The 11,614-nt window shown below is 38.0% G+C and overlaps 2 protein-coding genes across 2 annotated transcripts in view; one reads left to right on the top strand and one right to left on the bottom strand.

The window, feature by feature from the left end:
* Hml (hemolectin) overlaps positions 1 to 2,712 on the top strand; it is a 101,821-nt gene extending 99,109 nt beyond the window's left edge. The window contains 3 exon segments of the mRNA XM_089730134.1: positions 372 to 524; positions 1,838 to 2,008; positions 2,381 to 2,712. Of these exon segments, the coding sequence (XP_089586260.1) occupies positions 372 to 524; positions 1,838 to 2,008; positions 2,381 to 2,496 (440 nt within the window). The 3' untranslated portion in view covers positions 2,497 to 2,712.
* On the bottom strand, positions 2,657 to 8,977 carry LOC114249013 (uncharacterized protein F54F2.9). The gene is made up of 8 exons (XM_028182478.2): positions 8,702 to 8,977; positions 8,211 to 8,359; positions 7,473 to 7,644; positions 5,702 to 5,925; positions 5,133 to 5,304; positions 4,378 to 4,608; positions 3,259 to 3,408; positions 2,657 to 3,137 (listed from the first exon to the last, which is right to left on the bottom strand). The coding sequence occupies exons 1-8, from the start codon at positions 8,831 to 8,833 to the stop codon at positions 2,967 to 2,969; spliced, it is 1,401 nt and encodes a 466-aa protein (XP_028038279.2). The 5' UTR covers positions 8,834 to 8,977; the 3' UTR covers positions 2,657 to 2,966.
* Positions 8,978 to 11,614: the final 2,637 nt, after the last annotated feature.

The following is an 11,614-nucleotide window of genomic DNA, read 5'->3' on the forward strand; positions in this document are numbered from 1 at the left end:
TAGTTAGAAACATTTTATGAACAGATATGAGTAGAAAGGTTATTTTGATAATATCCTGAAAAACAGTCTACGCTTTTTTTACAATAAAATCATTTTTTCTTACTCTATTTTTAATTCAAATTTATTAAAATTTATTTTCTATTTCCTAGTTGGATTTTCTATAAAAGCATATTTTGTTAGTTTAATTTTTTTCATATTTTTTTAATGTTGAATTGTCATCGGTCCTTAATAATTATACTAAATTTCCAATTAATCCGACGTTTTGAAGCGGGTCAAAATCATGTTCAAAGATTCCGTAACATACTAACATACATACGTCTGAAGCTAATAAAAGCGTATATTAATAATCAAATAATTTTCGTTCGTAACAGGTAAATGCGTCCCTAAGAGCATCCCGAGTTCAGAGACTGTAGGTCTGATCCGCATCCCGATGGGAGCCCACGGCCTGTGCGTCAACAAGTTCCCCATCACCGGCTTCACGGAGTGCCACGGCTCCTGCGACTCCGGAACTATCTATAACAACCGTGAGCCAAAATTTATTGCTCTTCATTCATTCCTTATGTTAACTTTACTCATTACCCTTTTTCAGTTTTTCATTTTTTATTTTATAGCCTATAAAAGTGTATCTGGTTCGACAGTCTTGAATTTTTGTGCAATATTATATCTCCTCCTCCTCGAGTCGTGTTCCTCATGTCTGAGGGTCGTGACCACCATCACCCATGAGCTTCAATCTTAGGATTTTTTTCCACTCTCCCCTGTTCACGGCGTCATGCAGCGCGCTGTACACTGTACTGTCCAAAGCGGTGCGGATCTGATCGGACCAACGAGTATGGCTGCGGCCTCTAGATCTGTTGCCTTCAACTTTCCCTGTGATCATAAGTTTTTCCAGGTTATCGCCGTCTTTCCTCGCAATGTTATATTATATTATATTATATCTACATTATTGTTTAATTTCATTCTCGAACATACATTTTTCTTATCAAATAACATAATAAGTTATTTTTAAAGGGATTTTATGACATGACAACTAAGACTTTTAGGTCTTGTCTTATTTTAATTTATATTTTTATTTTTTTGATAATATGGAGTGAAATGAAATGAAATCAAACGAAATGAAGATGATTAATTTTGAGGAAGATGAAAATGTTCACGATTGACTTCCACGGTGAAGGAATAACATCGTGTAATAAAAATGAAACCCGCAAAATTATAATTTGCGTAATTACTGGTGGTAGGACCTCTTGTGAGTCCGCACGGGTAGGTACCACCGCCCCGCCTATTTCTGCCGTGAAGCAGTAATGCGTTTCGGTTTGAAGGGTGGGGCAGCCGTTGTGACTATATGAGACCTTAGAACTATATCTCAAGGTGTGTGGCGCATTTACGTTGTAGATGTCTATGGGCTCCAGTAACCACTTAACATCAGGTGGGCTGTGAGCTCGTCCACACAGCAAAGCAATAAAAAAAAAAAAAAAAAAAAAGGCATTAATCAACTGGGACGAAATGAAATGAAATGAGATGAGATGATATGGGATGAAATACAATCTCAGTAAAATGGTGGTCATTTACTGAGATTTTTTCAGTGAACTTTTTGGAAGATCCCGAGAAGTTACGTCCAGCGGCTTTGTTTCATTTTATCACATTTGTGCACTTTTGCAGATATTAAACAGTTAATAAACCACCACTATTACACATTTAAACCTGAAGAAACACTAAATAAACAAAATAAAACAAATCACACAGCTTCACTCCTTGCGTTCCCGCCAAAAAGTCCCATTAAGTTATAAGAATGCATGATAAATGTTGCCAGTATTAAATGGTAAGTTGTATCTGGCAACAGAGACCGGTACGCACGAGTCTGCGTGCGAGTGTTGTCAGGCCGCGAAGTACAGCGGCGTGTCCGTGCGACTCACGTGCGAAGACGGGACGGTCCGACCGCACCGGGTCGCCACGCCGGCGCGCTGCCACTGTGCCGCCTGCGGACCCGGACTCACTAAGCACCCTAAACCTGGTAATTACATTTAGTCATATATTATCAATAATATACGGAAATGAAACATTTTATTCCAATGCAATGGTAGAAAAACGAAATTCATGTTAAATGATGTGTCTATCTATGCGTTCCGGTAATCCCCTACTGAATCCTGAAAAATCAAAAGGGAATTTTGTGATTGTTTTTATATTTATAATTTGACAGCAAGAGTGCTACACGTCTTTTTCAAATTCTGCATGAAAACTATAATCTTGAGATTACAAAGATCCTACAGTAACTTCCCATTCTATAATACGTTGTCATCAATTTACCAATTATCCCAGTACAAGAATCTATCGGTAACATTTTTAACTTACAATGTTCTAAATTATTGTACTATTTATTCCTCAGGTCACGCATCCTACACTGGTACCAAGAACCCAGTACAGCCGGAGCGGGACAGGGAGTACGTGATCCCGGATATATTCCAGCGCTTCGGGGGAAGCGAGGAGAAACCACGACTCTAATTACATCACGACTTTGATAATTAATGTTTAACGTTTAAGTAATTAACAAAAATATAAAATTGAAGTAGTTTTAAAAAAAAATCACCTGGCAACATTAAAATGTTGATGCATTTAATTATATAAAAGTGCTCAAAATATTTTTTCATCAAATGAAACAAAGTTTTATTTGGTCAGTGTTATATTTTTATAAATAAAAAAAATTATTCATAAAAAAAATTTTGTTTTATTCAACAACCAGTCAACGTAACATGTTTGTGACGTTGTCTTTGAGAAATGTAGATTTGCAGAATACAATTTAAATGAAGAGGAAATAAAGACCTATTGATAGGTAATGAAATTTTATAAAACCTATTTCGGAATCCAATTTGTATTTAGCTCATACTTTTAAGTACAACACTTTGGCTCTTATCATTTAGAAAAAAAAACTCATTTAATTATCAACCGAGCAATTTTATATTTCGTAATCTGTTTTAGGAAGAGTTGTCATCGTTCGTTTCTTCAAAGCCGTTTTGTGTGACGTCACCATTCTCCTGACTCTGCCCTTCATCAACATCTTCTTCTTTTTGCTTTTCTTCTTCTTCCTTCTGTTTCTGTTTCCTCAACATGTCTGATAAATATTTACATCGTTGCATGCATTCCTCCTAAAAACAAACACAAAATAAAAATTTTAGGTCTTAATTAGTTGAGGCACTACGAAGTTGCTAGTTATTAATATAAATAACTTGTCATTTCCAGTAAAATGGAAGGTTTCCTTTCGTTCACCTTTGTCTTCCCGGGAACAGAATTGGAGATCTTCTGCCACCGGTCGCCGGCGCCACCCTTCGGGTACTTGGCGAGGGCTGTCTCTAGAGCCTTCTGCTGGCTCTGGGACCAGGCGCCGCCGCTACCCGTCTCTTCTTTCCGCGTTTTGACCTGCGGAAACATTGTTTGTACTAATCACGTAAAACCTATTAATAATACGAGGTTTTTACGTTGACTTTAGTAATATTATTTTACCCGCCAATATGATAGCAGCTATTGCAACATAGAAGCTATTTGACAAAAACCTGACCTATACAAGGTCTACGGAGCAGTGACTCCGGATCGGTGGGAGATTTTATTTCTCTCGTTAACCGCGGTATAGGAATTTAGTGGAAAGTTTAAGCGACAGGGAAGTGAAGGTAACGACTTGAGCAAACTGGCGTCATATTTACATTTCTTCTAACAAATATAGATTCCTATGAGACGGTATCGTCTGGCTTAAGTTAGTTAGTAGATCTTGTAGGAGCAGTAGTAGCAGTGCTGCTTAACTAACTGTATTGGGTAGTCACTGACACGAAGGATGTGTAACACACTGAGTATGAATATACTGCCTGCAGTTTCCAACGTGTTTTGATCAACAATATTGGGTGGTGGCCTAAAATCACAAGCGACAGCGATTTTGTCGAATTGTAAGGCGGTTGCCCAAGTAGTGGCGAATAAGTTGCCACGATCTATATAACCCAGGGGCGGGGAACTTTTTTAATTATTACCCCAAAATATTTTTGTGTATGTTGGTATTGCCCCATGGTGAAGAACAAAAAAAAAACGAAATCGCTTCTTCTTAGCATCTTTCATATTATAGCCCCCAATAAAATACCTGGGTCAATCACGTGAACTTTGTGTTTCCAAATAATGTGTTCTATCTTATTCTCTCGCCGGCTGAATCCTATACATTTATGTGTTTGTGTCTCTATGGACTTATTTTTTCGTTTCGTTTCATCGAGTTTGAAATCACAACGATTCTGAAGAAGTTTCACTTCAATATATACTTTTTACACACAAAAGTTTCATTTTTACCCCCCAAAATTTCATTTTAGCCCATTCGGGGTAACACCCCGGTTCCCCGACCGCTGATATAACCTTTTTGGGCGGCTCCACGTATTCCGGCTGCGGGGGCTCGTGTCCGGGCGGGCGGTGCGGGCGCTCCTTGAGCTTGGCGGCCATGTGCGCCACCTCGGGCACGGCGCGGCGCAGCGCGGCGGCGATGCGCTCCCAGCGCTGCGGGGCGCCGCCCGGCACGCGGGACATCAGCCGCGCCAGCTCCGCTAGGTCCTCGTCCGTCCACAGCCCGCCGGATATCATCGGGGGACTCTGCACAAAACCCGAACAGCTATAATAAACTCTTCACGATTTTAACCCCTGCAATTAATTTAAAACAATCAAACCCAAAGACATCACGTGTCTGCCACGGTCCACTCTGCATCGAGGTAAACAATATTCCCGTGTCCTCCTACTACTACCATTACTTACAAGGTAGGAAACGAAACTGCTACTACAAATGCCATGGAAATGTAACAATATTGCAGTACAGTAACTTGACTGTGCCTTCACCACACTTGATGTCCTTGAGCATTGGCAATGGCCTCATTAACTGGGCCTTAGTCCTGAGAGTTATCTATTGTAATAACATTATATATACCATGTTATTTTATTCTGACAAATGATAAAAATAATAGTAGCATAACGGCACTTTATGATCACTAAGATGCTTGCTACTAAAGTTATATGCAATTAAGTCGGTGCTTTTGTGTGTGTACGCAAACACCGGAAACTATTGTTGATGTATGACAGTTCGGCTCCGGCCGTCGAGTCCTCGATCCTAACAATGCGGTTACCGGTTTGTCCTCGAGGGTCGCGGCGGGGTCGTGCGGGGGGCGCGGCCTCGCGTCGTGCTCGAGCTCCGGCGGCACGAACCCGCGCCGGCGCCGCGTCCCCGCCGCGCCCGCGCTCTCCCTCTCCGCTGCAGCGGCAGCCTCTCGCTCTAACCTCTGCTTCTCTTCCTCCTCCCTGAAGATTACATCACAATTTCGAATTATTCATATTGAAAGAGAGCACTGACCTGGAAAGTGTCTGGCAAAAGGAAGAGAGGACGTCCCAGAGCCACTTGGCGTCGCTCGGTGGAACAGGAGCTAAGTGTCTTGGGCATGGCGTGGGAGGTGGTGAACAGACAGCCCAAGGCCGACGTAAATGAATGGATTTGATTCGGGCCCTACACCCCAGCAGAAGGTAATAGGAAAGAATGATAATGAATATTGAAAGAGGATGACCTATTCCAAGAGAAAAAAACAAAATATACATCATATTCCAAAATAGACATCACTACACCTCTTGCAGTATCCATGAATATCAAGCGTCTTTGAAAATTATTTAAATAATTTCGTAAAGATAAAATAATTTAATTCACCTTTTCTTTTGTCGCTTAGCTTCTTCTTCTTTCTCTTTCAGCTGCTTTTTAATTTCTACGTAGCTCCGCGGTATAGCGGTCACCGTCCACCACGCCAGTCGCGGTATTTGGAACGGCAAGGTGTCCTTCACACTAGGTTTGGGTAATTGGTCTAATATCTCAGAGAGACCAACGTCAAAGCCAGTTTTTTTTGACTTCCTGCCTCTGCTGTTTAAAATTTGCTCCTGTAAAATAAGTTAAAAGGTTCTGATAAAAATTATATTTATCCAGGACATTGAATATATATCGACGCTTGAAAGGCAAACGTGACTAAGCGACAATAACTGCTTTGTACATAAATGATAGGCAATAATCATATTCGATGCGCAAAAAAAATTTATTTCTAGGTCTATTAAAATCATATCAATCCTACAGCTAGATTCGTTAAAATATATTTTTTTTCAGGTATTTCTCAGATATATTTTAAATTAATTTCAACTTTAAATTAGTCTACTGTAAAGTTCACGCACTGTCGCTTAGTCACGTTTGCCTTTCAAGCGTCGTTATACATTATATACATAATATATAGGGTGGTGAAGTTATGAAGATTTGAAAATGCCTGTATAGGCCTACTTGATTAAAAAACATATTAAAACTGCTTTTAACATAAAAATAACATCTATAGTTATTGAGAATAAAAAATAATAAATTATGAATACAATCAAAAGCACATCATGATTTTAATCTCTACAATTTATCTATGTAACAAATACCTATGTGTGTGTGAACCCCTTTGGGCTGGAAAATGTGATTCTTTCGCAGCACAAATGAGCAGGATAGCGGCTGCGGTACTACTGTGAAACTTTTTCACTGGTGGTAGGACCTCTTGGGAGTCCGCACGGGTAGGTACCACCACCCCGCCTATTTTCGCCGTGAAGCAGCAATGCGTTTCGGTCCGAAGGGTGGGGTAGCCGTTGTAACTATACTTGAGACCTTAGAAGGACTTTTTGGCGGGAACGCGAGGAGTGAAGTTGTGTGATTTGTTTTATTTTGTCTATTTAGTGTTTCTTCAGGTTTAAATGTGTAATAACGGTGGTTTATTAACTGTTTAATATCTGTGAAAGTGCACAAATGTGGGAAAATGAAACAAAGACGCTGGACGCAACTTCTCGGGATCCTCCAAAAAGTCCACTGAAAAAATCTTAGTAAATGACCACCATTTTACTAAGATTATATTTCATTCCATATCATCTCATTTCATTTAATTTCATCCCAGTTGATTAACGTCTCAAATTAATCATTTTCATTTCATTTCACTCCATATTAACATTTTTCATAGAAATAAGAATATAAATTAAAATAAGACATGACTTAAAGGTCTTAATTACCGGGTCATAAAATCACTTAAAAAGATACCTTAGAACTTGTATCTCGAGGTGGGTGGCGCATTTACGTTGTAGATGTCTATGGGCTCCAGTAATCACTTAACACCAGGTGGGCTGTGAGGTCGTCCATCAACTAAGTTAAGTGGTTACTGGAGCCCCTAGACATCTACAACGTAAATGCGACACCCACCATGAGAAATAACTTCTAAGGTCTCAAGTATAGTTACAACGGCTGCCCCTTCAAACCGAAACGCATTACTGCTTCACGGCAGAAATAGGCGGGGTGGTGGTACCTACCCGTGCGGAGTCACAAGAGGTCCTACCACCAGTAAGCATTACTCATTCACGTTCTGTTCTATGAAATTTAGCATTACATATTCAAGCCAAGCATCTAAAAATAAACTTACTGCCGTGTACCTCTTCTCGACGTATGCAGCCCAACTAACAGCATACTGTCCTAATGAAATTATTATGAACAATATTATGGAGGCCTCTGCCAAGCCCATCTTGCGTAGATGTCGATAGTAGTATACTGCTGAACGCCAGTTAGGTAAACCATTTTTGAGGACTTCATTGTACCTGAATAACGAAAAATCCATTTACACTTAATGTTTTAATATATACCTTTTTTATGGAAATGTTGCGAAGATTTATATGTTAGAAAAAACAATTTATTGTTACTAATATTTATAAGGAGATTTCAAGAATGTAATACGCTTGTTCGTAATATTTATTAAAGATGTCAAATATAACAGGATGCACATGACAATGGTTAGGGAGATCCATAGGTTCAAAATTTTGCATGACAAACTTTTTTAGGGTATATTTTTAAAAAAAATAACAGTATTTTATTACCTATACTTACATACAAATGAGAACATTTACGCTCAAATCCTAAATGCTAAATATATGTAAGAATTCAATGTGGAATCCATCATATAGTAATTAGGGATATTAACCACCCGAAAAGCAAGGCAGTACAACTTTAACGTACTCTGTTTTGCAAAGAAAAAAGAAAACACCAAAGGGAGTGGTAAGTCAAATAGTCAAGATATTCAAATTCCGTAAGCTTTACCAATGTCACTATTAAATTTTAATAAGGTCCATCAAGTTGTATGTGTCATCAATCAATTTAACATACTTACTTTTCTCTCTTTCCAGGGTCTTTAAGTACATTATGCACAGAAACCAAGTTTCTAAACTGTACATCAGCATCTGGAGAATCATTTTTGTCCGGATGCAGTTTCAGTGTCAGTTTTTTGAACGCTGATTTTATTTGTGCTGGCGTCGCATCCTTCAATCAAAATTTCAATATAATTTCAATCAATTGATATGTGTAAAGTTTAGTTTCAGTTACAAATAATAGTGTAGGTATTCCATTAACATTACCTTAAGCAAGAAAAATAAACTTTTGAATTTTAAATGGTCGCTCTCATTACATATGCATACTCTAAATTATATATTTAATGATTATCGGACTGATAAGAACTCTAATTAATAAAACTTATTCACATTCATAACCAAAAAAACTAATTGAAATTTGACCAATTACTGTTACCTAATTTACCAAGATAGGCTGGATTTTTTTAAATATACAACTATCAATCACATAGTCACCGGTCAGTCTACTTCTTACCTGACTAACTCCCATCAGTTCATAAAAGTTCTGGTTAACTTCTTCCACCACGTCAAATACTTCTAAATCATCATCGTCCCACGCAGCGACGCTCAAAACAAACGTTAACAACAACAAAAATATCCAACGCATTTCTTAATTGAAGTAAATAATATTTTTTAATTTAAAAACAACATGATACGAACACGTAGAAATAAAATTTGTAGACGAGGCCTGGCTCTCACAATACAAAATATGAAATTGACAATCTATGTGTTGACAAATGACAACTTGCCAGCTGTACGACATAAATGAGTAATAGAGAGGCGCCCGCGATATTTACTCGTGCGTGTCGATTACGTATGTAGCGTTTCAAATCGATGCTTAGTGAAGTAAGAAGAAGAAGTTTAAAAAGGCTAGTCTTGTAATTATTTGGAATCAAATATGTCATATAAAATTAACAAATTATATCTCCACTTTGATCGCAAGTAAAAAAATTGTTGAATAATCATGAAAGGAAGTGTATTGGTTTATTCAAATCTGTTGTGCAGACATGTTTAAGCGTTATTATTGTAGATCACTCGTAAATATATACCAGTTAGTGAACAACTTAGAATTATATATTTATCCATTATGCGTACATACACACACATACACATGCTATCATCATATATGCAAGGGCGGATCCAGCTTTGGCGCCAGGAGGGGGTCACATAGTCATGGGCAAGCTAAGAACTTATAATTTAATTTTGATAACAATAGATAATAAATAAATCATGATGTTCTTCAATTAGTCCAAGTTAGTTCAAGTCCTGGAACTAGCTCAGGGGGGGGGGGTCATGACCCCCATGACCTCCCCCCTGGATCCGCCGTTGCATATATGATTGCATATATTATGATAGGTAGGAGTATAAGGTGATTCCCTAGAGAAAGTTTCTGTCTACTAATAATAATAATATTAAAATAATAAATCGAAAAATTTCAAGAAATCGATTTTTTTAGTTACTTTTTAAAACAATTTCAACATGATGTTTATACTGTATAGTTTAAACATCATGCTGGAGTAAATTGCCTTAAACATTAGTTAGTACCAATGTTTAACATTTTACTATTCTTACTAGTCTAAAGAAGAAAGAGGAGGTGTTTACGTAAATATACAAACAATCAAATGTGCGGCTTGTAGAATGAGACACCCGTAGTGCAATAAAACTACAATTGAAATTCCGACTTCATATCTCAAGACGGCTTTGACTTTGTAATTTTCACGGGCCGAAAACCACTTAAGATCAGATGTAATATGAACTCTTTGAAGGAATGAAAGAAAGTTATCGCATGAGTTGCGACCATTTCACATGAACTCAGAAGCTATAAAGGACTTTTATTTTAGCTGGCCAGCTTCCAAATTCACTTTTATGTTAAACTTATTAATTATGTACATGACGTCGCTTCTGTAGTCTGGGGACTGTACATAATATATCGCTGTATTCGTGTGAAGTTCATAGATTAAGATACAACACTACCTATATTTAGCAGTGACGTAGAAGACTGCTCCAACTTTAACGCATACTTTTATTTAATGTTGAATAAGGTGCACATCGGTTAACAAATGACAGAATAATCCTTAATAATTCCGGAGCAGCCGAGTGTGAAAAATACATCTTAAATTATTATTATATAAAAAACTTAGATTTTTTTGCCGTTGTGGGCAGAAGAAGGTACGCATGTCAGGCGGACATTAAGTTGTTGCCGTTATAATGGATGTCAGCAATCAAAAGTCCAAACCAAGGCTGTACTGCTGTACATTTTGCGCATGCATCGCTTGAAGAACGACATGGCATAGCACTGAGGCAACGTCGCGGAAAGAAATTTATCCGAAAGCAGGTTGGCACGTGACAGAAAAGATCTGTGGAAACGCACTATGGATGAACGAAGTCCTTCTAAGTAGTATGGGTAAACTCTAGTAAGCTGGCGGGCGGTGCAATAGTAACAAAATATAAAATTATCCATCCTAATTTAAAGTGATCATCTACGAAAGTAGTCGTCGTGGCAAATTTAATGCTCACGATTGACTTCCACGGTGAAGGAATAACATCGTCTAATAAAAATGCAAAATCATAATTTGCGTAATTACTGGTGGTAGGACCTCTTGTAAATCCGCACGGGTAGGTACCACCACCCCGCCTATTTCTGTCGTAAAGCAGTAATGTGTTTCGGTTTAAAGGGTGGGGCAGCCGTTGTAACTATACTGAGACCTTAGAACTCGTATCTCAAGATGGGTGGCCGCATTTGCGTTGATGTATGTATTGTTGTAGATGTCTATGGGCTCCGGTAACCACTTAACATCGGGTGGGCCGTGAGAAATAACTTTTCAATCTTGTATCCTCTCCGTGTATTATATAGGTTACAGGAGGGAAAAAACATAACAGCAACGAGTTTAAAATGAAATTTAATGTAAATCCATCATCGAATAGTGAACTTTCCCTTGAAGTTTGTTAAAATGGATGTTACAACGCTTTTTTTTAATTTGTTTGAAACTCGAATGTGACATCTACGAGAATTTTCATTATAACCTTTAATTTTAGATTTGTGATTAATGGAGGGGGAAGGAGTTGAAGAAAATCTTACGAAATCTCACCGTGGGGGTCGAAAAATTCTCAAAAATGCCTCACGTAATTAATGGACGCCCCCTAAGAAAGCTATCGTTTTTTTTTTATCGCAACAATTCCAATGACAGATTAATATAACACTTAAATCACAAAACGTTTTCACGCTGTTTGCCCTTCATTTCTACTTTTACTACTCTTTTTAATATTTTTTTTTTTTTTTTTTTTTTTTTTTATTGCTTAGATTGGTGGACGAGCTCACAGCCCACCTGGTGTTAAGTGGTTACTGGAGCCCATAGACATCTACAACGTAAATGCGCCACCCACCTTG

This window comes from Bombyx mandarina, chromosome 10 (genome assembly GCF_030267445.1).
Source record: "Bombyx mandarina strain Sakado chromosome 10, ASM3026744v2".
In the NCBI taxonomy this organism is placed as follows: Eukaryota; Metazoa; Arthropoda; class Insecta; order Lepidoptera; family Bombycidae; genus Bombyx; species Bombyx mandarina.

Excerpts from the sequence above, each read along its gene's own strand:
- LOC114249013 (XM_028182478.2), bottom strand. The coding sequence starts at position 8,833 with ATGCGTTGGATATTTTTGTTGTTGTTAACGTTTGTTTTGAGCGTCGCT. Across the intron at positions 5,305-5,701 it reads GCTAAGCGACAAAAGAAAAG|GGAGGAGGAAGAGAAGCAGA; the intron begins GTGAATTAAATT and ends TGTAATCTTCAG. Across the intron at positions 4,609-5,132 it reads CGACCCTCGAGGACAAACCG|AGTCCCCCGATGATATCCGG; the intron begins GTAACCGCATTG and ends GGTTTTGTGCAG.